Below are 26,756 nucleotides of genomic sequence, written 5' to 3'. Positions count from 1 at the left end.
AAATGCTCAGCAGCCCCGGCTACCCTGGCGTGGTAGCTGATTTGCATTCTGCAAACCTCACTCCACATACTGCAAACCTTTTTTGCCTATCTAAAGGCTGTGTGGTGGTTAGCAATTTATGATGAAAGGAACTAAAGAGATGGCTCAGCAGTTAAGCACACTGGTTGCTCTTACAGAGGACCCAGGTTCCTGTCCCAGCACCCTCACAGGTGCGAACAGCCATCTGTAATTCCAGTCCTAGCATCTGTGGGCAAGAGGCATGCACATGGTGCACAGACATACATGCAGGCAAGATGTGCACACAAAAACAGTTTTTAAAAAACTCCATGATCAAGTCAGACATGATGGCACACAACTTTAATCCCAGCACTGGGTGGGGGGTGGGCAGTCAGACACAGGTTGATCTCTGTAAGGTGGAGGCCAGCCTGGTCTGCAGAGTGAGTTCCAAGACAGGACTAACAGAGAAACCCTGTCTCAAAAAAACAGAAACAAAAACAAAAAATTCCATGATCAAAGTTTTCCATTACCACAGAATTCTTTCACACCCCTGAGCATCCACTATTCTGGCCCTGCCCCTACGATTTGCCCATACCAAGCATATTGTATAATGGAAGCATTCAACATGTTTCTCTCTGTGGCTGGCTGCTTCCAGTTGTTCTCGAGATGCACGGAGCCGTGCTTCCTATTTCATGGTTGAGTCACAGTCTGTGACACGGCTGGATTGTGCTTTCCACTTAACTGCCTCTGCGTGTGGGTCATTCCGCGAGGGTGTGGGGATGGTGCTAAGCGCAGCGTGTGCCTGCCAGGCCGAGAGTGGACTGTTTCATCTCTGCTCTACACACCCACCTGGACTGCATTCCCAAAGCTGCTGCCTTATTCCTACCAGGGATATTTTTAATGTTTTCTTAATGGGGAAGGCGATATTTGCCTCTCTCCTACCACGTGGATCCAGAGGGTGGAGCTCAGGTTGTCGGCTTTGGTGCCTTTCCGATCCAAAATATTCAAACCATCTTGCTGGCCCCTCAGGCTATTGTTTCTAAGCAACTTATCTCTGCTTTTCTCACTCTGGAGCTCCCAGATATTAAAGTAAAATTGAGAAGTGAATTGTCGACTTTTGGGTAGAATGCCTACCTTATCAGTCAAACCTGCTGAAGCCTCAAGTGAGGCCAGCATTTCACTGGCCTGCAGACAGAGGGCTGCTCCCCTAGCCTTCTGTCCCCACTGCTTGCTGAAAGTCAACCTAGTGGCTGACAGGTGTGGAAGAAGCCAGCCCTGTGGCAACGATGAAGCACCTGGCACCTGCAGGCTGACGGGTACCAGTTCGTGTGCAGCGTCTGTGTCACGGTCGCATGGTGATCCAGAGAGAACCATAGGTGGTCCGTGCCTACACACCCTCTCCCTAAGGCCATGCAAAACACTGTTGAAGCCACTTGTCTGAGGTCACACAGCTGCAAAACCAGACCCCCCCCCCAAACTTAGTGGCTGTTACACTGCCCACCACCCTGGAATGGCTCGATGAGGGGGTGGGGTGCTAATTCCGGCTGAGCCTCATGACTGTCAGGGCTCAGCTGTTGAGCTTGACTGAAGCTATTTTTATAAAAAACCTTCCCCCTTCTATCTGGGCCTTTGGCTATTTATAGTCCCTGGCTTAAGAGAGTCAGTGTCCCAGGACCCACCTAAGCCCCCATAGCAGATCCCTCTGAGCCCCTGACCCGTGTCTCTCCCCCAGAACCCCAGGAAAGGGTAAGGAGTCCCGCTTACAGCAACACCTCCCGGAGAACAAGGGCAAACTAACTCTCTCTCTTTCTCTCTCTCTCTCTCTCTCTCTCTCTCTCTCTCTCTCTCTCTCGACAGGGTTTCTCTATGTAGCCCCAGCAGTCATGGGTCCAGGCTGCCCTTGAATTCACAGAGATCCTCCTGCCTCTACCTTCTGAGTGCCAGGATTTCAGGCATGTGCCACCACCACCCTGCTGCAACATGGGCCTTCTTAATTCCTAATTTCTCTCACCTGGAGACAAAACTCATTAATCCTTGCATCATTCTAGCCTCTCTCCTGCCTCACTCCTCAGAAACTTCTGTGCCCCCCACCCCCACCTCCTATGACCCTCATCCTCTCCCGTGCACCCCGACTCCGTTCCTGCATCAGCTGCCTCTGCTTCACTTTCCAGGAGTAAGCTCCCCTCCGGTTTTCCTGTCTGCCCCAGCTGCTTCTCAGGAGCTCTTGGTCTGGACCACTGACTCTATCCCACTTCTATTAGTTTGTCTGCTCCCCACTGTGGCCGAGTGAGGGAAGCAAGGATATGTAGTCTGCACATAAAGGCTGAAGCTCTCTTCTGGAGGTAGTCCCTGGCTGCTTCACCCACAGCAACTGAAGGATAGCGAGTGTCTATGTCCCCTGTGAAACAGGGACACATTACAGTCACCTGCATACAGGGAGGAAGGAGGGAGGTAGCAGCAGTGTGACTGAGGCTGAGTAGGAGCAGCATCTCTTCCCCAAGCTGGGGGGTGAGGGCCAGGCCCCAAGAGGGTGTGTCAAGTCTCCCTGGTCTTGTGACAGATCTGGGAACTGGTCCCAGGACCGGAAGGAGCCTGATGGTTCTACAGACCTGTTCAGGGGTCAGTCAGCACACTCTGGAAGCACATATGAGCCCCCGGGGGTGGGGCAGTCCTCCCAGCCCCAAGGCCTTCCTTTGTCCCTGTTTCCATCCTGGACTGACCTGCTTCATCCACCACCCAGGAGCGAGCAAGAGCAAGGCGAAGCAGTGCACCCCGGTGGGCTCCCAGGAGTGGTAGAGGCTATCGTCACCGAAGTCTGGTGTTGGTCTCTGGGAAACCTGGACCCTGTTGTACTCCTGTGTCTCTCAAGTTGATCTGATCGGGTTGTTTGGGGTGCTTCATCTTACTCTTGGGACTAGAATCCAGTGGCGAGCTACAACCATCCCAGAGCTGCATGCCACCTCCACAGCATGTCCTGGGCCCAGAGGGGTGACTATGTGGCTCTGTGGAGAGAGGCTATCCTCAGCTAAGGTGACTTTCTGGGCGGCCCTCAGGAGACCGGTGCCCAGTCCTCAACTCGAAGTTCACCATGGGAGAGCAGGCGATCCCGCAGGCAGATCCTCCAGGTTAGCGGCAAGGACGCACTTTTAATTCTGCTTTTGCTAACGCTCTCTTGCCCGGTAAAAGACAGCCAGCCACCTTTGCAGTTCCTGCAACCACAAACCCTGGCAGTCTAGGGGCAGAAGACTAACGTGTCCGGGTCACACAACACTGACCCACCTTGCGTTCCTGGATCTCTGGGTTATTTGCTTGCCGGAATTGTGTTGGGGGTGTCTGCGCCCTAAACGCGCCACCAGCTACGACAGCGGCAGGGGCGGAGAGCTGAGGCCACAGGTCACCCAGGCGCGTCACCGCACGCGCAGGACCCGCCCCCGGCCCGCCCCCAGCTCAAGGCGGCCGCATTTAATGGTGAGAGCGCGCTGGCGGCGGCTGGCTCTTTTGTGGCCCAGCGCAGCGGACCGGCTAAGCCAGCATGTCGGGGACCCGAGCCTCCAACGACCGGCCCCCCGGCGCGGGCGGAGTCAAGCGGGGGCGGCTACAGCAGGAGGTGGCGGCGACAGGCTCCCGCGTGACCGTGGTGCTGGGCGCGCAGTGGGGGGACGAGGGCAAAGGCAAGGTGGTGGACCTTCTGGCCACGGACGCCGACATCGTCAGTCGCTGCCAGGTGCGGGCCAGGCGCCGAGTCCCTCCCCAACCCGCCCAGCGAGCCTCTCCCCTTCCCTGGGATCCAGATGAACCCTGTCCTTCTGTGTCCAGAGTGGGTCACTGCCTTTTGGATTCCTCCCCTCCAGGAGCACCTTCCCCTTCCCCAATGCCTAAACCCTTCCTCCCCCCCCCCCACACCCTCTCACGCAAAGTTCTTGTCCTCCCACCCACCCATCCCCTCCCCAGGGCGATGGCAGGGGCCCCGAGCTAAAAATACAAGTTGCTGAGTAGGAGACATGGGATCCTTAGGGATAGGGTGTTCCAGGGCAGTGATGGTGGGCCCTCTGGTGGGGAGAGCCCCACGGGGGTGAGTCAAGGTCCCCTAAGACACCGCAGTGGCTGAGAGCTGCTTTCTGGGCAGAGGGTGGGCTCCTGAAGCAGAGTTCACAGGGGTCCTGGATGACATGGGGAAAGGAGGAGCCACAGATTTCCAGGCAGGGTGATCTAGTGGTGCTCAGAGAAGGCCAGAGACGGACTTCGTGCTCTTGGCCGGCTGCAGACTGCTCTGAGCACCCAGGCTTGTGCTGACTGGCTCTGGACAGTGGGCTAGTAGCCTGGCCTCCTTAGGTCCCTGGGGGTGCCATACTGCTGCTGGCAGTCACACTGTTTCTGGGCTGTTAGCTCTAACAGAAAGGGTTCAGGATGAGGGAACACATCCTGTTATGACTGGATTTGGAGCCACACTTACGGCTGCTGACCTAAATGGAGGCAGGACACCTGCTGGAGTTCCTTCTCCCTGGTTCTGTGGCTTTCTTGCTCAGTTCCTTTTGAACTCGGAGCAGGGATTCAGAGTCTGTGGGCTCAGGAGGCAGAGCTTGGGGCTGAGGATTTCTGGAAAGTTCTCCTATTCTCTTGCCCTGTTCACCCCTCCCTCCTGAAGTCTCTAGGTCCTGAGGACTCCTACTCCCTATGCCTTGCATGCTTTGTCCAGCTGAGTGTGTGGAGCCGGAGTATGTACACTCCCAGGGCTCTGTACGCCTTCTTTCCACATCCTCACCCTTCCCCTGGTCATTTGCTCCTGTTGTGTCTACAACCCCTCCTTCCAACTTGCTGATTCTGGTCAGCACTGTCAGAGAAGCCCACACTATGGTGTGCTTGATGGCCCCAGGTTCCCCCTCCAGCTGTGGACACAGTTCTGGTGGGGATGGTCCTTCCCTGCTCTATCTATGCCCAAGTCAACATGCCAGGCCCAGATCCCCACTACTGGACAGGGCCTGCAGAGATAAGAGCCAGCTGGAGCACACCATCCACTCAGACGGGTTTTCTCTCCCACCCCCTGACCTCCCAGCAGACCCAAGCAGGTGCTCCCCTAGAGAACAAGGGAAGGGAGACATGGTTCCCTTTCGGTCTCTAATGAACTAGCAGGTCAGGAGTCACTGATAGCTCCTCTACAGGTAGGGACACTGAGGCTCAGGGTTGCAGAATGAAACTCACTGTCCCTTTGGGTCCTCTATAGCCTTTACCTACCACAAGCCACCATGATGGCACAGGCCTGCCCTCCTTCCCTTGACTCCATGGAGAAGGCAACTGAGCCAGAATTCCATCAGGCACTACTTAGCCCCCTCTGGAAGGCACCGCAGGTCCTTTTCCTATGGGTACCCAGCCCTGGTCATTGCAAAATCTTTGGTCAGTGCAGTAAAATCCTTCCTGCGCTTGTCTCTCTCCTCAGTTGGATCCCTTTTGCCTGCCACTGGCCTCACATCTTCTCTGGTCTTCTGTCTCCATGGCCAGCCCTATGTGATCAGAGGTTGGCAGGGTGGGAGTCTAGGCAAATTGTCTCTGACTTTGGATGGGTGCATGAGCCAAGTGAAGGTCCAGAGGCCAGCCTGAAGCGTTGGACCCACTGGCTAGAACAAGATTGCAAGTCAAAGTCTCCCCTATCCCCCCACCCAGCAAGTTGGCTACTTAAAGAGGCTACAGTCAACTAAGCTACTGGTTCCTTGGGCTCCTGGAGAATGACCTGGCCTAGCACCTGGGCTCATCACTGCTCTAAGTGGCAGTTGTGACCCCAGGGATACCCTGGTCTCTGGCAGGCACAGGCAGTCTGCTAACGCTCCGTGCCAACAGGGCTATCCTCCAAATCCGGCTTGCACACCTTTCTGTGGCCACAGACACTTGTTGTAGCTCTCCACTTTACCTACGCTGGTCTCTGACTCTGCCCAGTCCTGACAGCTGCTCTTCTTTCTTGTTTTGCCATCGTGATTAATTGGGGTCTATGGGGCAGAATGCAGCGTTGAGCCCCCAGGAGCACCCTCCAGCTAGCGCCTCTGGGCTTCGGTCCTGCCTGCTTCTTTTCTTTGCCTATAGGTCCCTGCTCTGGCATGGTTCCTACTCCACCCCTGCTCTTGACACTATGGGCATCCTTGCTCCACCCTGAATCTCTGAGACTGCTGAGGGCTGCATTGTCCTCCTCCCGGGGTCCCCTACTGCTCTTTCACCCTTCACCCCCTTCTAGGCAAGCCTTTCCGACCTTCTGCTCAAGGGAACATTGCAGCTCTAGGCCTTCACTTGTCTCTTGTGCTGGGAGATTTGTTTTCTCTTCCTCTTCCTTGGAACCTTTGCCCAGGCACCTCTGCCCAGGTTTCCTCTTTCTGTGTCCTCCATGTTTCTTCCTCTGCTGCCTGACTGGCCAGCTGTGTCAACTGCTCCCTCAGATGAGCCTAGTGTACCTGTTACTTCATGGGCATCTTGACCTCCATCTCCTGACACACTCCACTGCTGGCCTAGGCTCTTTCCTCCATGCCCATAGTACTCTTTCTCCGATACTTGTGGTGCCCTGCCTGGCATTGCCAGACTGCCATGCAGGCCTGTTGGGATTTAAAACTCTTCTTCCATGTGGTTGGAGGGTCAGAATCCTCAAAGTGTTAGGTCATGCTCAGTACTGGGCTGCTTTGGGGGCTTGCTTGGTATGAACCTACATACCATTCCCATGTCTGAGGCTTCTGCCCAGCTGAGGTCACCCTTGTGGAAGGGTTGGCCTCAGGCGGTGGTGGATAGCCATGACCACAGGCCATGAATCCCAGGGCTTTCTCTAACAGTGTAGCACTCTTGGAGCTGAAGCTCTGTGTGAGGACCTGTCTCGCGGTCTGCAGGTATTCTGGCACTTTGTCCATGCATGGTCTTGGGTCTTAGGATGCTCCAGGAGTCTCTGGCAGGTAAGAGGAGTCACTGCTTTGTGCTGAGAATGCCTGGTGTTGATTCCAGAAGCATGTCTCTCTATGGCTATACTTATTGATGACTTTGATGGCCAAACAGTATTTCCAGGAGAGGACTCTCAGGGTCACACAGCCCCACATTACCCTGGGCAGGACCTTCACACTCCTGCCCAAACCTATTCCTCCCTGTAAGAAAAGAAGTAAGTGAGCTACAGGTCTGTGAGCAGATCTGGGAAGGAAGTGAAGGCCTTGACCACCCCCCATAGCCTTTAGAAGGCAGGCCTTGAGAGGAGGGGCATCAACAGGTTAGAAATCTGGCACAGGGCAGGTCCCAGGGCAGGAGCTGTGGCAGACACGGACAGGAACAGGACGGTGACTAAACCTGTGACATGTTAGTGGCCAGGTTCGGTCCTGCAGTCACATAGCACCATCCAAGGCCTAAAGGACAGCCAGACTGACAGAGGGGTGGAGAAACCCCTGCAGGTGCTGTAAGAGTGGAGATGAGCTAAGGTAAACTGGAACCCAGTGCTGCGGAAGTCCTGGGAGCTAAACACTGTTCCTTAGACTGCCCCTTGGGTGCACAGCGCAGTAACACACGTCACTCCGACATAGCCCTTCCCTGCTGGCCGTGAGGAGGACAGAGGAATCCTAGTTATCTCTGCCATCTCATTGTACCCTACCTTACTAGGGCCGCAGGTACCAAGCCAGAATAGGGATTGAGGAGGACTAGGAAGGCAGGAGCCCAGAGCACCCTCTGGTGGAAGGCAAAGGCCACCGCTCCCTGTTCAAGGACCTGCAAGGCAAGGAAGGTCCTGGCCTAGAGTACAAAGGTGGGAGAGGCTAAGGAAGATCTCAGGGATGTGTTATAGGTACCCTGCGTCCACACACAGATCTCCTGGGTAGAGGTGCCAAGCTGGCCATGGAGGTCTATTTCAGGTCTCTGCCGAGCAGGGCTCTGGGTCTGTCCTGGAAGGAGATGCCAGGACACCAGCTGGTTGCATGCAACTTTGAGGTCCTCTGCTTAGCTTAGGTCTATGCACTGATAGAGTCTTGAATAGTCAGGAGCTGTGTCCAGACAGCCACAAGATGGATGGCTGTAGGAAGAGCATTCTGGATGTTGGGGTTGGAGCTCAGGGTTGTAGGGGCAGGTAGGCTCTCCAGCTATAAGATAGGCATGGGTAGGCAGAGGAAATGAGTATTGGTTTCTGCAGTGTATGTCCACAACCAATGCGTATGCAGCCCATTTAGAAGGTGACCCTACAGGTCTGCACCAGAACCCTTCCCTGTCTCACACTAGAGATATTGGGTCACAGCTACAGGGCATGGCAGAGGTCCAGACCAAGCTGATCTGGGATAGAATCTTGTTTGGCCCTGGTCCCTCTTTGTTTGTCCAAGACAAAGGTCTCTTGTCTTAAAATCTTGGATACCAGGGGCTGGGGGTTCTGGGTGACTAGCCAGGCTGTCGGAGACTGCTAGGGGGATAGCAGTGACACGGGAGACTCAGAATTATGCTGTAGAGGAGGATCCTGTAGACACCAAGTGGTGTTGCTGTGCCCAGCAGGCTCCATGATGCCCCTGACTGTGGGTTTGCAGCCTGATCTGAGTTCCTGTGGGACAGACATCCCCTTACCTGGCCGGTGGTGAAAGGTGTCACGATGTACCATGGTGACCATGCCTCCAAGGGCACTGTTCCACACTATTCCACACTGTTCCATACTGTAAGTGGAGAGAAACTGCCCTTGCTGATGGATCCTGAAGGCTGTAGCCAGGATCCATTTGCAAACATAGACAGCTGGTCATCTTCCAGTGGACCTTCAGGAAGGGTCCTGAACAAGAGCTTGGCTCTAACATCTCAGGTCCTCCTTAGTGTTCAGCACCTGTCGTCATCCTAAGCAGAAGGCTCCCACAGCAGGGCAGGGCCACAGCAGGCCTTTGGGCTATTCCTGACATACATTGGCCAGTGGCCACTTAGCACACTGCTGGATTTTTCCCCGTATTGAGGGTCAGTGAGATGCTGGGCTCTAAGATGCCCTAGAGCAGTCTGAGGCTGGCAGACCTCTCCATCCCCTGGAGCTGGAGCTGACAGTACCACAGGTAGTGTTTCCTCACTTGTGCAGACCCCCACAGGGTCCTCAAGAGCCTGCCCACTTAAGGGAACTGCTGAACCTCAGAACCAGAGTTGACCTCGCTTCTCCTCACCCCACCTCCCACATGGGGGCTGAGTCTGATCAGCTGTACCAGGCAGGTCTGAATGTCCCCCACCTTTTCAGGTGACTCCCATCATGCCCAAATTTTATTGAATGTCTGGACCAGGTTAGTAAAGCCAAAGAAAAGGCACGGGAGGTCTTGTCTCCATCTCCACCCGTGCAGCCCATCAGTCTGAAACCATCACCCTGGGCTCCACAGGGCTGCTGAACCCCAGTGTCCTGGGATGGTATATGCCTTAGCAGTGGCCTGTGCCTAATGCCTGGGTGTTGTAGTGGGCACTGGCGCTGAGGTCATCTGATATCTGTTGGCCCGTGATGCTCATGCTTGTTCCCAGGCACCCGGATTTACCCCAACACAGACAGGCGGGTGGCTTGCTGTCTGTGTTCTCAAGCCAGCTGACATGGCCCTGGGCACTCGAAGAGAGGGTGGGACAGAGCATCCCACCTAGGGTGTCTGGGCTCCCTGGCCCTAACCACAGTGGAATGCAGGTTGGCCACCTTGCTGTCCCTGCAGGCCTGCCAGCCCAAGAAAAGCTCATCACCCTAGGCTCTGTTGCAAACTTATCTTCTCTAGGGGCCTCAGTTTCCCTATCTGTTCTTGGACACCACCTTGACTGCCTCAGGCAGGAAACAGCATTGTGGGTGTTCACATATTTTGGGAACTGAAAGGGGGCGATGGCAGTTTTGCATCTGCTGTGGCTGGAGTCTCCAAACTCTAAGGCTTGCCAAGGTTCCTCAGGGGCCATTCTGATGGTCTGACCTCACAAGTTCAGGCATCTGCCATAACCAACTGATGGCAAATTCAAAGCCAGAGCTGCAGGTATCTCCCTCAGCTCCACCTCCTTCATGCCCTACCCATAAGTCCTCTCTTCTTCCCAGCAGCCCCTCTGGGCTCTTCTTGCAGTTCACCTTCTAGCGCTCTATCTGGCGTGCTCCATGTCACTTTCTCCTACTCCATGGGCAGTCCAGACAGCTAAGTACTTCAGGTTTCCCAAGGAGGTACCTTTATGTTCCTGGAGCCACCTAAAAACCAGGAGCTCCTGCGAGTCATGTTAAAGCGAGAAGCCTCCTAGGTGGTTTCTACCCTCTACACGATGAATAGCCACAGCAGAATTGTGTCTCAGAGGTTTCAGAACAGACTGCACAAGTGTGCCTTCCCTAACAGTTGGGTACCTGGGCCCGTGCCATGAAGTTGGCCTCTGGTTGACCCATCTCTTTCATCTGATGTCATCTACATGGTGCTAAACTTCTCAGAGAGCAAGCAAGGAGCAGGAAGCTTAGGCATACAGGTCTGTGGCCTACCTTAAACCATGTGGAAAATGAAGTCATTGGAGGGAAAGCCCCTCACACAGGATCTCAGCATCAGCGTTCTCTGCCGCCTGCCTCAACAGAGGAGCTGATAGGCATTGTGCATACAGCTGGTCACAAAGGGAGGTGAACCTTCACTGAGGGTCTTGCTTGGGTAGGCAAGGGAGATAAGGGAGCTGAAACCACCTCAGCTCTTTCAGCAAGGTAAACACAGTGACATGTGTCTGGCCTGTGTGTCTTCCAGGAGATGGGCCAGGGAGGTGATCTGGAGCTGAGCTTCAGAGTCCCTAGGCTGAAATGAGCGCCACAGGGGTCAATACTAGAGGCCAAACCCAAGTGCTGAGCCCCATTGCACCATCAGGGGGACCACAGTGCTACCTGCAGGTGGAATTTGGTACTGCAGGTCATAACTCTATTGACCTTTGAAAGCCTGACCACAGTTTGTCAGCAGTGGTTCTCAACCTGTGGGTCGCAACCCCTTTGGGGTCCTATATCAGATATTTTCATTATCATTTATAACAGTAGCAAATTACAGTTATGAAGTAGCAAAGACATAACTTTATGGTGTGGTCACCACAACATGAGGGTTGTGTTAAAGGGCCACAGCGTGAGGAAGGTTGAGAACCCCTGCTCTAGAAGGTACCATATGCAGAGGGTATGAGGTGCCTGGCTTAGAGGACATCAAGTCAGCTTGGGAGCTAAGTCTTCCACTCCCTATACCAATCTATGTTCCCATTTGTAGACATCCACGTAGTGTGGCCTTACACCTATTCATGGCTTCGGCCTGACCTGTTGTGTCTTGCCTCCAGCACACCCAAACTACAAGTTCCTGCTGGACAGAAACTTATTAAGGAGCCCCTGCAACCCCATGTGGGTGACAGGCTACCACAGTCAAAGGCAAGAAAGCTTTGGTGACCCACCACCATGGTCTCTTTTTTTGCTGGCATCAGCAACCTCTGGGAGCCTGGGGACACAGTGTCCAGGGTGTGGAGCTGTGTGCTTGTGGTCAGGTGGCTGACTAATGGAGGAAGGATGCTGGAGCCTGAAGCCTGGCCTTGGTGCTCGGCTCTCTCCCCACCCTGAAAACCCCAACTCAATTGACCTACCCTATCATCTTGAATTCCAACAAGGAGCCCCCCTGGAACAGGGTGACCTAGGAATCACCTTTTCATTTTTATCCAGGACAGAACCCTGCTAAAGAGGGCCACAAGTTGGGCTGTGGGGTCTGGATCTGTTCTTTCCACAGGGATTGATCCTCAGTTCCTCACTCCTCCCTGGTGGAGAGGGATGCTCGGTAAGGTCCACCTACCAAGGCTGTACTGAGCCCTGGGGCAAGGCTGGGCCAGAGCACCCCCCACCTAATCCCTGGTCATCCCAGAATCAGACACTAACTCAGCCCAAAGCCCTGACCACTGACTTATATTGCCCAAGCGGTACCACTGCATAATACTGGGGCCTCTAGCACCATGTAGGGACAGAGCTGGCTCTGGAATTGTCTGCAACACTCAGGTACCAGCCACTCACTCGGGTCTCTGTTCCTAGGGGGGCAACAACGCTGGGCACACAGTAGTGGTGGACGGCAAGGAGTATGACTTTCACCTGCTACCCAGTGGCATCATCAACACCAAGGCCGTGTCATTCATTGGTGAGTGCCCTGCTAGCCTCAGCCTGACTTCCTGAAGGAGTATCCTAGTATGTGTGGAGAGCCTGGGAGGTCTCTTTGTACAAACCCTAGGGCTGGACCTCAGCCGGCCTGCCCTGTGTGCTCATCTGGAGCTCCCCACCCAGAAACTGTCCTCAGAGTATGGTCGCACTGGGAGTCAGAGGGGGCAGGAAGCTCTGTGGAATATAGAGAGCACGTGTGTGTGTGTGTGTGTGTGTGAGAGAGAGAGAGAGAGACAGACAGACAGACAGACAGACAGACAGACAGACAGAGAGCAAGTGTATGCATGTGTGTGTGTGTGTGAGACAGAGAGAGAGAGGGAGAGAGAGGTGTATGAGAGAGAGACAGAGAGCAAGAGTGTGCATGTGTGTGTGTGTGTGTGTGAGAGAGAGAGAGAGAGAGAGAGAGAGAGAGAGAGAGAGAGAGAGGTGTATGAGAGAGAGACAGAGAGCAAGAGTGTGCATGTGTGTGTGTGTGAGAGAGAGAGGGGAGTATGAGAGAGACAGAGAGCAAGAGAGAGAGAGAGAGAGAGAGAGAAAGTGTGTGTGAGAGAGAGAAAGTGTGTGTGTGTGAGAGAGAGAGGTGTATGAGAGAGAGCAAGAGTGTGTGTGTATGTGTGTATCTTTAAGTTCATATATGTATGTGTGTGTGTGTTTGTATGTGTGGGGTGAGTATACAAAAGTGTGCCTTCAGAGTACATGGGTCTGGGAACAGCCTGGGCATATGTCCTGATACTGCCTGGGCTGTCACAGCCATTACCACTCGGACAGTTACTCCAGATGCCTGAGAAGGCTTCTCTGCTTGGTCTCTCTAGGTGGTGCTATCTCAGCCCCAGCCCCGCTTGTCCTCATTTTTCTAGCTCTGACCGACATACTTGAGGCTTAGCTGACCCCATATCTCAGTCAGCAAAGGCAAGGTACTGCCTGTCCCTGACCAGCAGATAGCACAGATCTGGCCCACTGTGTAGGAGCAGAGGGAGGAAATCTGAAAGGTAGGGGCTAGGGTGGGTAGGGTCAGAGCTCAGACTTCTTAGACCCCTCCTCTCAAGTACATGCTGTCTCTAGCCCTCCCGGTAGAGTCAGGTGGTGGTGATGTTCACCTTCCACAGTGAGGAGCCCCAGCTGCTAAGGTGGCCTGTCTACCTGTGTGCCTAGCGGAACAGCGGGACAGTGGTGCTGTCCATCCTTCGGGAAGGCTGCAGGAAACAACCTGCCAGCCTGGTTCTCCTTCATCCAGAACCCTCCTCAGTGGAACAAGGCAGCATAGTGGAGATGCACATGGCACATGCTTCCTAGCCTAGAGGATGGCTTGGAACCCACAGCAGGAGGGCGGCTGGCAATTATCTGGGAGCTCACTCGAGAGCAGAGGGGCCATGGTCACCACAAAGGGTGCCCAGAGCAGCCACTCCAGCTCATGTTGCCCCTCAGCTTGCGACACTCCTTGCCTTTGCTGTGGGGTTATTTCAAGATGCTGTGGCATTTGGGTGACCTTTTGTGTTCTCTGTGGCTTGTGGAATCTCTGAGTCACTCTGATTTGGCTAGTCTCTCACCTCCCTCTGCCAAACCTATGCCATGGCCAGCCCCATGAGGCTGGTATAGGATTCCTCCAGGAGCAATGGTGGTCTCTGCTTGCTAGGATCTCCTCGGTCCAGACCCTATCCTGGCATGCCATGTGGTCCTCAGCAAGGCCACCTTCACCTTCTGAGCTTCTGACTCTAACTGTGTGAACCAACTCTGAAGATCCCATATTTGTTTTTCCATGATAAAGAACAGCTCCCGGGGTGCTGATAAGATTCTGAGAACCTTTAAGGTCCACGTTTCTCCATTGTTCTTATTTTCTTATTTTTATATAATTTCAATGAATGGAACTGCTTCATTGAACCATAATTTACATATTATAAAATCTACCCACTGTAGGGACTGGAGAGATGGCTCAATGGTTCAAAACACCAGCTGCTCTTCCAGAGGACCTATGTCTGAGTCCCACGTGGCAGCTCACAACCATCTGTAACTTCAGTTCCAGGATACCTGATACCCTCTTCTGGCCTCCATGGGCACCAGACCACGTGTGCATGTATATGCAGGCAAAACGCCCCTACACATAAAATAAAATAGAATAATTTTTTTAATTATCCACAGTGAAGGCACAGTTTTGAGGCCGCCACAGTTGATTTCAGAATGTCTGGGGATAGTAGAATGCTTTGGTCACTCAGAAGCTCCCTGTGTCGCTGGCCTTCTTCAGTTGTCATCTAGGCAGTAGTTTCGTTGCTGTTTTGCTTTGCTTTGCTTTTTGAGACAGGGTCTTTGTAGCCCAGGTCAGTCTTGAACTTGCTCCAAAGCCAAGCCTAGCCTTGAATTCCTTATTCTCACCCTGAGTGTTGCGTTAATTTGGGATTTTGAGGCATGAAACCAAGACTGGCCCCAAACTCATGATCTTCCTGCCTCAGCCTCCCAAGTGCAGTTCACGCTTCTTGTGGGCTTTGACTGCTGTTCTGGGGTCAACTGAGGAGATGCAAACTCACATCCCCTTAGATCAGGATGTCCTGGTGAGTTGGGCAGAGGGGAGCTCTGGAGGCACAGATGGTGGGAGCAGCAGGAGCAGGAGACCCTGGCATCCAGGTGCCTTCCTCAGGGCTAGAGGGAGGACTTCTTGCTAGGATGACTTGGAGCGGAGTCGGCATCACGTCCCTGTACAGCCCCTCTGTTCTGGTTTGCTGTGGTCTCCAGGTCTCCACATAGAAGATTTAGCCTCTACTCTCATTTGTTTTCTGATGCTATGATAAAGCACTCTGACTGAATGGGGAGGAAAAGGGTTTATTTCACTTACATTTCCAGGTCTCAGTGCATCACTGAAGGAAGTTGGGGCAGGAACTTAAGGAGGATCTGAAACAAAACCATAGTGGAGCTCTGTTCACCGGATCCCTCACCTTCTGATCATTCATGCTCAGCTTTCTTTCCCTTCCTTCCTTCCTTCCTTCCTTCCTTCCTTCCTTCCTTCCTTCCTTCCTTCCTTCTTTCCCTTCCTTCCTTCCTTCCTTCTTTCCTTCCTTCCTTCCTTCCTTCTTTCCCTTCCTTCCTTCCTTCTTTCCCTTCCTTCCTTCCTTCTTTCCCTTCCTTCCTTCCTTCTTTCCTTCCCTTCCTTCCTTCCTTCCTTCCTTCTTTCCCTTCCTTCCTCCCTTCCTTCCTTCTTTCCCTTCCTTCCTTCTTTCCCTTCCTTCCTTCTTTCCTTTCCTTCCCTTCCCTTCCCTTCCTTCCTTCCTTCCTTCCTTCCTTCCTTCCTTTCTTTCTTTATTTTCTTCTCCTCATCCTCTTCGTTTTTTTGAGACAGGATCTTGCTAATGTAGACCAGGCTAGCCTCAACTCATAGAGATCTGCCTATCTCTTCCTCCAGGCCACTGTGACTAATGGCATGCTCCACCAGACCCAGCCTCAACTAACTTTCTTATACAGTCCAAGCTCCCCTGCCTAGACATGGCACCGTGCACGGTGAGTTAGGCCCGCTTACATCAATTAGCAGTCAAGATAATATCCCGTAGACATGTTCACAGGCAATCTGATCAAGGGGTTCTTCAGCTGAGGTTTCTTTTTCTTGGGTAATTCTAGGTTGTCAAGTAAATGAAGAAACTAACCAGGACCACCCCCATAACTGCCCTTGCTTCACACCAGCTGGGGGCTGAGTGGACAGCCTCCTCGGACACTCCTTCATTTGCCTGCATTTGAGGGTCCTTTCAGACCTCCTGGCTTGACAGCTCACTTCCCTTAGCTCTGAGAAACAGCCCAGCATTTGACAGCACAGGTCTTTATCCACTCCCCCTCCAGAAGTCTTGCTAGCCTTCAAGATTTGTCATTAATAATAAGCTGCTGTCACCATCAGGGCAGGCTCAGTGCTCAGCCCCCTCAGGCAAACACCCAGGAGAGAGGTGTATGGGGCCATCACACCACTAGCGGCAGAACCCTCCTTCCCCCGCACCTACACTGTGGAGTCCTAACCACCGGCTCGCCCCTCCACTTCCCCGATCCCAGAAGCTGCTCCACTACTTTCTGTCTTCATGAGCATGGCACCTCAAGATCTCACCTAAGTGGGTCATGGGGTTCACGTCTTCAGTGTCTAAGCCCAGTGTCCCCAACTGTAACCGTGCTGTTGCATGTGATGGAATGACCTTTCTCATGCAGCGCCTGGGTCTGGGCACTTGAGTCTCTTGCCGCTGCCATCTGTCAATACCATCTGAAGCATAAATGTCCAAGACCTAGGACATGATCCTGTCCCTTGTGTTGCAGGCAATGGTGTGGTCATCCACTTGCCGGGCTTGTTTGAAGAGGCGGAGAAGAATGAGAAGAAGGGTAGGTCATCTCCCCACCCACAGGCCCATGGCCTGCTGAGGTCCTAGCTGACTGCTCACTGCATGCTAACTGTGCAGAGTGGAGTCCTCACTCAAGGGCAGCAGCTGGGCAACCCACAATCTCCAAAACTACTGTAGGCCACTGCCTTGGCATCTCCAGCCCCTGGAGTTCCAAGGCCCAGGCCATCCAGGAAGGAGGTTGATGCAGGGGGAGCTCTAGCATGGCTATGGTGCCTTGTGGGTTTGGAGTTCAGAAGCCTCGGTAAGGAACAGGTGCCAGGGCAGGGCCGTGGCTGCTGGGCAATGCATGTGGTCCTTTGGAACCTGGCGACACTGAAGCCAACAGTACTTGGGAGAATGGCCCTCATCATCTAAGATTGCACATACCTGTGATCTCTGCCTGTCCCCACAGGTCTGAAGGACTGGGAGAAGAGGCTCATCATCTCTGATCGGGCCCACCTTGGTAAGGTTCCCATGGGGCTCTGGGGGTGGCCCTTCCTTGCTCCCTCCACCCAGAGCTCAGGAGACCCTGGAGGACCTGCCTAGTCCCATATGCTGCTGAGCTTACTCTTTTTAATGGGTCTCAAGGTAGGAGCTAGGTCAAAGCTAGAGACATATTTGGTTACCTCTTTGTGGAACCTGGGACTCTGGGATCCCAGTACCTACTCCCAGCCAGGGACCTGCTAACCCCTTCTCCTGATACCGTTCAGAAAATGAGGTCCCTCACACACTGTCCTCTCTCCTCTCCTATCCACGTGCCGGCCGCTGCAACAGTGTTTGACTTCCACCAGGCGGTGGATGGGCTGCAGGAGGTACAGCGTCAAGCCCAGGAGGGGAAGAAGTAAGTTCCTCATGCCACACTCTTCCTCTTCCTGGGACCCCAGCTTCACAATCTGGTGACCTGGGTACAGGTGCTGTCTGAGCAGGAGAGAAGACAATCATCAACCCACTTAGGGTCCCTTGAGAATAAAACCTGAAAGAACAATAGGGTCGTCCAGCCTTGGGTCGGCTCATCATCTCACCCTGTCACACCCTGGCTTGGTTGACTGTCCCTGCTGTCTCCTGCCATAGCAACACCACCCTGACCATGTACACATCTCACAGGAAAACCTAAGAAACACTGAAATGGCCTGACTGTCTCTGCTTGGCAAACAGCCACCCCGCACCCAACTCCGGCTCTTTCGTGTAATGTTTGCACTTTTGTCCATTCAGAAATGTTTGTTAGGACCCCAGATATGCCAGGGGGCATGTGGGAAGCAGTCACCAGCCACATGCACACTGCACGGGCACACGGAGCTCACATACATGCCAAGGCACATTTGCTTATACAATTGTGCATGTGAGCACTCATGTGTATTTGCACATGGGTGCACGTGTGCCTGCACACCTGTGTATACACACTCACACTCACACGTGTGCCTGCACACCTGTGTATACACACTCACACTCACACGTGTGCCTGCACACCTGTGTATACACACTCACACTCACACGTGTGCCTGCACACCTGTGTATACACACTCACACTCACACGTGTGCCTGCACACCTGTGTATACACACTCACACGTGTGCCTGCACACCTGTGTATACACACTCACACGTGTGCCTGCACTTGCATAGGTACATTCACACAGCACACTTGCAGTCACATATACACACTAGCACACATAGATCTCACATGAAAGCACAGAGCAAGACACAGGAGGCAGCAGTATTTGATTGACTGGGGTCATGTGCAGACCTTAGGGCTAGGTGTGTAGCTCCGACACTCCTGCAGTGTCCTTGCTGCCAAACAAGAGGGCAGCCAGAGCACAAATGCAAATGCTTAGAGGTCGGAAGACGGGAGAAGCCCTGATAATGGAACCCACCTTCCTGCCCCGTGATCTGTGTGCTCGAGCTGTCCAGGTGTCTCTGCAGCAGCTGAGCCCCAGACCCCGCTACCTCCACTTAGCGGCCTCCCTCACCTTCCGTCCTTGATTCATGAGGTGGGGCCTGAGTCTGCTGGGAGCTGGGGTGGGGTCAGCAGAGCTCCTCAGCAGCGCCTTCTCACATCTTTCAGCATTGGCACCACCAAGAAGGGGATTGGACCAACTTACTCCTCTAAAGCTGCCCGGACGGGCCTCCGCATCTGTGACCTCCTGTCGGATTTCGACGAGTTTTCCGCCAGGTGAGTCTGCCCCACCCTCCCACAGCTCAGAGGTAAAGGTGGTGGGAGACAATGAAGGGAAGCAGCACCCCCGGGTCCAGTGTGCACCCTCAGAGGGTCACGGTGAGGGTTGCCTGCGCAGATTCAAGAACCTGGCCCACCAGCACCAGTCCATGTTCCCCACCCTGGAAATAGATGTGGAAGGTCAACTCAAGAGGCTCAAGGTAAACTGGCCACCACTGGCCAGGTGCTGGGTACGTGGGGGTGGGGCAGACCCCTCTGAGGCAAGGGAGCTGCCACCGAGCACCCAAGTCCCAGGTAGGCACTACTGCCAGCTGTCAGTTTTGGGGGGCTGTGTAGACCCTGCCCCTCTGCAGCTTCATATGGTCGCATGGTCTGTCCTCTCAGGGTTTTGCTGAGCGGATCAGACCCATGGTTCGAGACGGTGTCTACTTCATGTATGAGGCACTCCATGGCCCCCCCAAGAAGATCCTAGTGGAAGGAGCCAACGCAGCCCTCCTTGACATTGATTTCGGTGAGTCCTCCTCCAGGCAGTTCCATCCTGAGGGCTCTCACATGGCCTTCTGTATCTGCCTGGGACTACGAAAACTCATGGAACAGTTGAGTGAAACAGGTCACCTTCCAAGGCCACAGTGCTGCCCATACCACTGTCAGCCATTTCCTGCTTGCCCAACCAGAGGCTGAACTAAGGCAAGGCTGAGAGGCCAGAAATAGGACAAGAAAGCCTTGCAAGGCTGGGTACCTCAAGTCCCCAGCCCTGTGTCATACCAGTCTACTGCCCTCATTGTTGGGGAGGCCAGGCCACCTCAGTACAGGCTCCTATGTGAGCCACACAGCATCCTGTGTAGGCCATTGTCCCAGGTAGGACCTCGGCTGATGGCTCTAGTAATTCCCACAGAGGGAGTCCAACTGCCCTTTGCTGAGAAGGTCCCTTGGGTCCTGGGATCTACAAAGGGTGATTGGTAGTCACTGACTATTCTGTCCTGCAGGGACCTACCCCTTTGTGACTTCTTCCAACTGCACCGTGGGCGGCGTGTGCACAGGCCTGGGCATCCCACCTCAGAACATAGGTGATGTCTATGGTGTAGTAAAGGCCTACACCACCCGTGTGGGCATTGGGGCCTTCCCCACGGAGCAGATCAACGTGAGTTCCAGCACAGGGGTTGCACGGTGGGCAGGTGGAACTGCAGGCATGCTGAGGGGACTCTAAAAAAAAATTCTCCATGTCCTACTGGGGTCTTTTTACAGCACAGGCTCAGAGGTGAGGGTGTTAGGGGCTTTGAAGGACAGTCTGTTTCCATACCATCAGCAACACAGTTCACAAAATGTGTGTGTGTGTGTGTGTGTGTGTGTGTGTGTGTGTGTGTGTGTGTCTGAAACTCCACTGTTCCACCAAGGCCCACAGACAAGTGGGAATCCTTCGGCACTAACTTGGAGTTGAGGCTGAGCACAGTGCCCTCTCCTCAGCTCTCTAGTCTTGGAGCAATTCTGGAAGCTGTTGAGGTCTTAGAATCTTCCGGGCCTTCCTTCCCTGACACCCGATTGGGATGGGTCACAGCTCTTGTCCCGGAAAAGAGCCTAAGTTGGGGCTATTTTTAGGATGGGAATAAATCCTGCCCCCTACCCCAAGTTGCAGGACAAGACCCACCCTCACTTACCCACATGTAAACAAGAGGAAAGAAGATGAGCTGCCCGAGCCCCAACAAACAGGCCAGACCTCTGGGGTGCTCTGGAAAAAGTGCTGCCTTCTTAGAGTCGTGCTGGGGAGCAGAGCCCCGTGTGTGTGCCTCAGCTTGACGGAGATGGAGAAGAGAGGAAGCCAGGAGCACAGGAGAGAGTGGGCACCCACCACGCCTGTCCTGGCCAGTGCCCAACATGGCCGGCACAAACAGTCCTTTATTCTCACATAGGAAATTGGAGATCTGCTACAGAACCGTGGCCATGAGTGGGGGGTGACCACAGGCAGGAAGAGACGCTGCGGCTGGCTGGACCTGATGATCCTCAGATACGCTCACATGGTTAATGGCTTCACTGCGTAAGCAGCCCTTCTGTACACTAGCACCAGAAAAGCTATATCACATAGGAGACTTCTCTGATCCCAGTGCCCACGGGGCAAGTGAAACTCACCTCAGGGGTTGGGGTCCCCACATGTGTATGGAGTCTTTCCACCCCACCAAGCCCCCACCCCCAAGCAAGGCCAGCACCAGGGAGTGGCAAGGAGGACATACGTGTGAAGCAAACAGCACAGGGACGCTCTTCCATCCTGACCAATCTAAAATCACTGCAGGGGCCATCTGAGAGTTAGTGTGAGCTGGCTGTTTGTGCAGCACGGTGTGGGGCCAAGTGCAAGGTGAGAGTGATCCCGAGCTGAGCTACCAGGCCTGAACAGAGCAGGCTTAAAAAAAAGGGCATGTTTGGGAGGATGTGGGGGTGATGGCCCCTGGCTTTGTCTGCAGAGCTTGGGGACATTCTACAAAGTACAGTGGTAGTTTATAGGCCAGAAGCACTTGTCACTTCTAGAAGACTTGTCCACAGGAGGAATCCTGAGAAGGATTTGGGAAGAGGCACAAGCCTGGGTTGGGGGAGCATATAGGCAGGCAGGGTCTGGATGCTTCTAGTAGGGCGGGGAGACAGACCAGCCCTGTAGCTCCCATGTACCTCTGGGAGCTGACTTAACACTCCTGAGGAGACAGAACCCCAGTGAGAGAGGCTCCCTATGAAGAACCTGAAACCCTCCCCCTAGTCAGGAGACATGGGAGGGGGTCACGGTTGGATAAGACCTAAAGCAAGGTATCCCTGCAGCAACAGCAGGGGCTTCCCAGGCCCCCCACCTCTGTAAGACTGCAAGGAAAAGCTTCCAAGGATGCGTTTGGTTGGAATGCTAGAACAGTTTTCTGCAAGAGTGTCAGGGAGCTCAAAGTAGACCACAGGGGGCCTCTGCAGGTTTGATTGCCCAGGACCCTCTCCTGGGGACAGAAAAGGGGGTTGTAGAATGCTGGCTTCCCAGCTGCTTCCCCAGCTATGAAACGGGGCCAAGGCTTCTCCACCAGCATTAGGAAGTGTCTGCTGGCTTCAAGACTTAACCAGAGCCTTCCTGGGTGCAAGCAGCTGACAGGTAGCTAGAAGTAAACCGTGTGGCTGGTGAAGAGGTGTCTGAGGCCTTGTGAAGTAGATGCAAGGTGGCAAGGGTCTGCACCCTACATCCTGCCAAGCAGGCACAGCCAGATGAGATCATCTGTGAAGGCTGTGTGGAAAGGGAGAGAGCAAAAAAGAGAGGGAAGGAAGGAAACCAGTACAAGGCAGTGCTGAAGGTCAAGGAAGGCCACTGCCATGTTGCACTGGTCACAGCTCTGGAGTGGTGTTCAAGTAGATCCATCCTGGAAAAGTGGAAGGGAAAGTGGGTACCATGCTCAGAGCCCTAGGCCCCACATGCCCCAAGCAACATGAACAACATGGTGGGAGCCCAGGCAAGAGAGAAAGCTCAGATTTCAGGAATGCTCCAGCTGCAGGAGATGAACAGAGGAGATGTCTCTGTGCTCCAGCCCCTGCAGTGACTGCATTTTGCAAGGAATCACCTAATCTTTACCGTGTTCAGTGCAAACAGCAGGAGAAAGGAGAGGGTGAAAACCAGACGGAAGCCATGACGGTATGCTATTCCTCTGATCTGGGTACAGGCTGGCCTTGACCAAGCTGGACATCCTGGATGTCCTGAGCGAGATTAAAGTTGGCATCTCCTACAAGCTCAATGGGAAGAGGATTCCTTATTTCCCTGGTATGTGAGATGAGCCCGGGGTTTTCCCGGCTGTGGGACCCTCCTTGAGCAATAGAAAAGACATTCACTAATTTTTAGGTGGCTAGGGGAGAGGGGCTTAGACTCTATGATGAGGGTCACTGCTTGCTTCCAAAGATGGGCAGACACCTGGTGTAGTCCCTCAGTTTCTCTGGGAAACTCCAGGCCTTCTGGTGGCTTGGACGTGTCTTGGGGCAGGGCTGAAACTCAAGGCAGTTGAGAGCCCACCCTGCCACTTGCCCTAGCTTCCTGGGGACCCTCAGCAGCCTCAGAAAGGCCTGCCTCCAAGGAGACAGACAGCCTGGAGAGTCAGGAGACCTGAGAGGCTCAGAAAAATCTGGATCGCTATGAAACATAATACATTTCAGAGAGAAAACCTGCTCTGTGGGTGGATTCCTTCTTTTGTGAGTTCCTGCTGCTAGGGCTAGAACACAGGGCCCACCTATGCTAACAGGTGCTTAGGCCCTGAGCTATGTCCTCATCCCTGGGTGGTATCTAAGGATCTGGCATGGCTTCTGCACCCACGCATCCTGTCTTTTGTTAAACACTGTTTTTGGCTTTTAGTTTCTTGTGCATCTGACCTATAAAGGCCTGTCAGCCTCAGGTCAGAGGCGCATCTTCTCAGCCGAGACTCCCTCCCCTGCAGCATATTACAGACAAATGGTCTCTTGCTTGTCACCTCTCAGTAAACCCACACAGACTCAGTAGTTCCCCTTAGCTGGCAGAGCCATGTGCATCCTTGAGGCCTAGTCCTCTGGCCCTTCTGACCCCTGACCTTTGAAAGGGTGACCCTTCAAGTTGATAGAGTCCTGCTGGTGGCTCAGGGCTCTGTGGTGATCTGGAATACCCAGGAAGTCATTATCTGGCTCTGAGGCTTGAGAACCCTTCTAGGAGGCTGCCTATCCAAAATATTCCATCAGCAGGAAATTCATCCACTATAAACCATGGTGCCCCGGGACAGAGTTGGCGGTGCCAGGGAAGAAGAGAGTTCTATTTCTTTAAGGATACCTTGGCTTCAGGACTCCAGAATCCATTATCATTTCCAGCTGTGCCTTGGAGTCCCTCCATTGACATTCTGCAGACACTGGGCAGATCAGTCAGCCAGTGTCTCAGAGCTGGTCATGCTTCCTGGCTGGAAGGAACACAGCCGATGTTTGAGCCCCGCTACAATCCCCTGCTCACTGCCCAATGCTAAAAAGCCAGCAGGGTCCACTTGTCCTCAGCAGCTTCCTGCCTGCCGACTCTCTAGGTCAGATGACAATCATCCCCAGAAGCCAGACCATCTGTGGGACCCTTCTGACCCCACTCTCTCCTGCCCCCAGCTAACCAGGAGATTCTGCAGAAGGTGGAGGTAGAGTATGAAACACTGCCTGGATGGAAAGCAGACACCACTGGTGCCAGGAAGTGGGACGATCTTCCACCGCAGGCCCAGAGCTATGTGCGGTTCGTGGAGAATCACCTGGGAGTTGCAAGTATGTGCCATGGGTCCGTTCTTTCTACCCCCAGGCCCGAGGCCTTGGATACCCTAAGGGGCTGGTATCCCAGCACAAGGCCTAGTAAAAAATAAGACCCCCCCAGGTAGTAACCCCATGAACAGAACAGATAGGAAGAGGTGGAGCTGGGAACAGATGCCATCTCGGGAGGGTCCCTTCCACAGCTCCAGCCAGGTTGGGACCCAGCGACCCTGACTAGTGTGTAGTTTAGGGTGCAAAGAAGCAGGCAGGATGTCCCTGTCCTGTGGCTGCGTTTACTCTGTCACCCAGAGAAGACTCAGGGCTGCATCCACATGACTCAAGCAAAGAGAAGGATAGGGCAGGGTGCTACTTTCTGATGCCTATGGATGAATGGCCTGTTATAGGGCCCACAGTACAGTTTAAAACACTCCCCTTCTGGGACAGGAGAGGTGGCTCAGCAGTTAAGAGCGTCGTTGCTCTTGTACAAACCAGGGTTTGGTTCTCAGTGCCCACATGGCAGCTTACAGCATCTGTACCTCCAGTTCCAAGGGATCCTCTGTCTTCTCCTAGCCTCTGTGGGCACCAGGCTTGTATATGGTACATATACATGCATGCAAGCAAAACACTTATCACATAAGATAAAATTTTTTAAATTCTAAAAATTATTTAAAAAATTCTCCATTTGGTGAACCAGCGGCACCTTTGCCAGGGGAATGAAAACCACATGATGCAGTGTTAAGCTTTGTAACATGCATGCATGTGTGCAGAGGACCACCCCACCTCAGGAGTCACCTTAGGAACCAGGCATGCTAGCTACCTCTTTCTTTTTTTTTTATTTATTTTTATTTATTTATTAAAGATTTCTGCCTCCTCCCCGCCACCGCCTCCCATTTCCCTCCCTCTCCCCCGATCAAGTCCCCCTCCCTCCTCAGTCCAAAGAGCAATCAGGGTTCCCTGCCCTGTGGGAAGTCCAAGAACCACCCACCTCCATCCAGGTCTAGTAAGGTGAGCATCCAAACTGTCTAGGCTCCCACAAAGCCAGTACATGCAGTAGGATCAAAAACCCATTGCCATTGTTCTTGAGTTCTCAGTAGTCCTCATTGTCCGCTATGTTCAGCGAGTCCGGTTTTATCCCATGATTTTTCAGACCCAGGCCAGCTGGCCTTGGTGAGTTCCCTATAAAACATCCGGACTGAAATCTCAAGGTCCAAATCAGGAGCAGATGGAGAGAGAGCACGAGCAAGGAACTCAGGACTGCGAGGGGTCACCCACACACTAGCTACCTCTTTCTAAGACAGAAGTTCTCGCTGGTCTAGAGCTCAGAGAGCAGGCTAGACTGGCTGGCCAGTGAGCCTCAAGGCTCTGTCTCCACCTCCCCAGTATTGGGATTAACATATGCCACCAGCCCAGCATCTTAACTTGGGCTTTTAGGATCAATGCAGGTGCTCGAGCTAACAAGGAAGCTCTACCAATGGGGCTGTTTCCCCAAGCCCCGAGGAACATATTTTTTCATGGTTTCTCTGTTGTGCTCTTTGCTGCTTTTTCAGTCAAATGGGTCGGCGTTGGGAAGTCTAGAGAGTCCATGATCCAGCTGTTTTAGATGCCAAGCAGAAGTCAGCAGGCCACACTGCACCGCACCGCCCTGAGCAGCTGCAGCCAAGACCCTCAGCAGTGCAGTCAACACCTTCAACAAGACAATCTGAAGCCGCTTCCCATACATTTATTTTTCTATGCACGTCTTCAGCTTGACCCACCGAATTCTATGACAATGTAAAGTGTGTGAAAGGAGCACTGTGCGCACTTTTTAAAAATCTGCTTTTAAAATGAGCCTACGTGCTCAAAACAGAGGCCTTCAGTGACTGATTGTCAATGGCATGTGTTTAGTTGGAGCTGTGTCGTAATAAACGTACACCCAGGAGCCACCGGGAAGTTATCACACCTGTCTTGACTTTTCCTTGTCACTCTTAATCACTTAATGGCAACCTTTCCCGGTGACCATGGTCTGTCTGCATGATGCCACTCCCAGAGAGCAAATCCCAAGTCACTGTATGAGGAGCGCTGCCCAAAGCATGGGGTCTGTGAGACCCGAATCAGAAGCCAGCAGAGCCAGGGTCACACAAAGAGCAACTTACTGCGGACTTATAAATACCAAAGCAGGAGGGGCCACTTCCCAGGGCGGGTGTGGGGAAAGATGTGCACAAAGCCAGACAAAAGTGGGCCAGGGTTATCTGGAAGGCACCTGCCTTTAAAACACTACTATTGTCCACTGTCAATCAGGAAATGGTCCGTGTCTGTGGCCTGCACTTCACACGGGGATGGCTTAGTGACACTGTCCTGCAGAGCTTGGGAGAGTGCCAGAGCAATAACGGGTGTTATAACCAAAATGTCATTACAGCTGCATTCCTACAGCCTTGGTGTATGGAGCCACAGCACTGGGCTTGCTCAGAAAGCAAATGCATCAGGCCCATGAAAGACAGACCTGGTATATTACGTTTTCCAGAACTAACCATCTGAGAGAGAACATACAGAGAATACACAGTCCAGAGCTGCCAGGGATCCAGGAACAACAGTCTTTCCTGCCTCCTGGGACAGAGCAGCCCAGACAGCACCTTGTCGTTTTAGCCAGACACACTGGGTCACTGTCCCTGGGAACTTCTCCAGACTGAAGCAGACAAGTCTTAACTAGCACTGCCTCTGCCTTGTGCTCACTGGTACACCGAGGGGCCTCTTTGTATTTAATATGCCAGAGTTTGGGGTACATTATTAAGCTATCCCAGTCTAGGGACATATCTCATTGTGTTTTCACCTTTATGACAAAATAACTAAGAGAGAGAGAGAGACTTTATTTTAGATCACAGTTCCAGGCTGCTCCTGTAGGTCTGTGGTGGAGCAGATGCATCGTGGTGGAAA

General features: G+C 53.4%; 1 protein-coding gene and 1 long non-coding RNA gene across 2 annotated transcripts; one reads left to right on the top strand and one right to left on the bottom strand.

The window, feature by feature from the left end:
* Positions 1-342: 342 nt before the first annotated feature.
* LOC142834857 (uncharacterized) lies at positions 343-3,501 on the bottom strand. The gene is made up of 3 exons (XR_012907688.1): positions 2,718-3,501; positions 1,132-1,399; positions 343-469 (listed from the first exon to the last, which is right to left on the bottom strand). It is a non-coding gene; the product is annotated as an uncharacterized LOC142834857 (long non-coding RNA).
* Adss1 (adenylosuccinate synthase 1) lies at positions 3,450-25,784 on the top strand. The gene is made up of 13 exons (XM_075947761.1): positions 3,450-3,721; positions 11,975-12,077; positions 16,373-16,435; positions 16,847-16,897; positions 17,209-17,275; positions 18,495-18,602; positions 18,724-18,805; positions 18,990-19,116; positions 19,592-19,746; positions 20,513-20,637; positions 22,277-22,374; positions 23,715-23,864; positions 25,394-25,784. The coding sequence occupies exons 1-13, from the start codon at positions 3,530-3,532 to the stop codon at positions 25,444-25,446; spliced, it is 1,374 nt and encodes a 457-aa protein (XP_075803876.1). The 5' UTR covers positions 3,450-3,529; the 3' UTR covers positions 25,447-25,784.
* Positions 25,785-26,756: the final 972 nt, after the last annotated feature.

The sequence above is a fragment of the Microtus pennsylvanicus genome, chromosome 14 (genome assembly GCF_037038515.1).
Source record: "Microtus pennsylvanicus isolate mMicPen1 chromosome 14, mMicPen1.hap1, whole genome shotgun sequence".
NCBI lineage: Eukaryota > Metazoa > Chordata > Mammalia > Rodentia > Cricetidae > Microtus > Microtus pennsylvanicus.
Note: the sequence above shows the minus strand (reverse complement) of the source record. Positions and strands in the feature narration are given on the sequence as shown.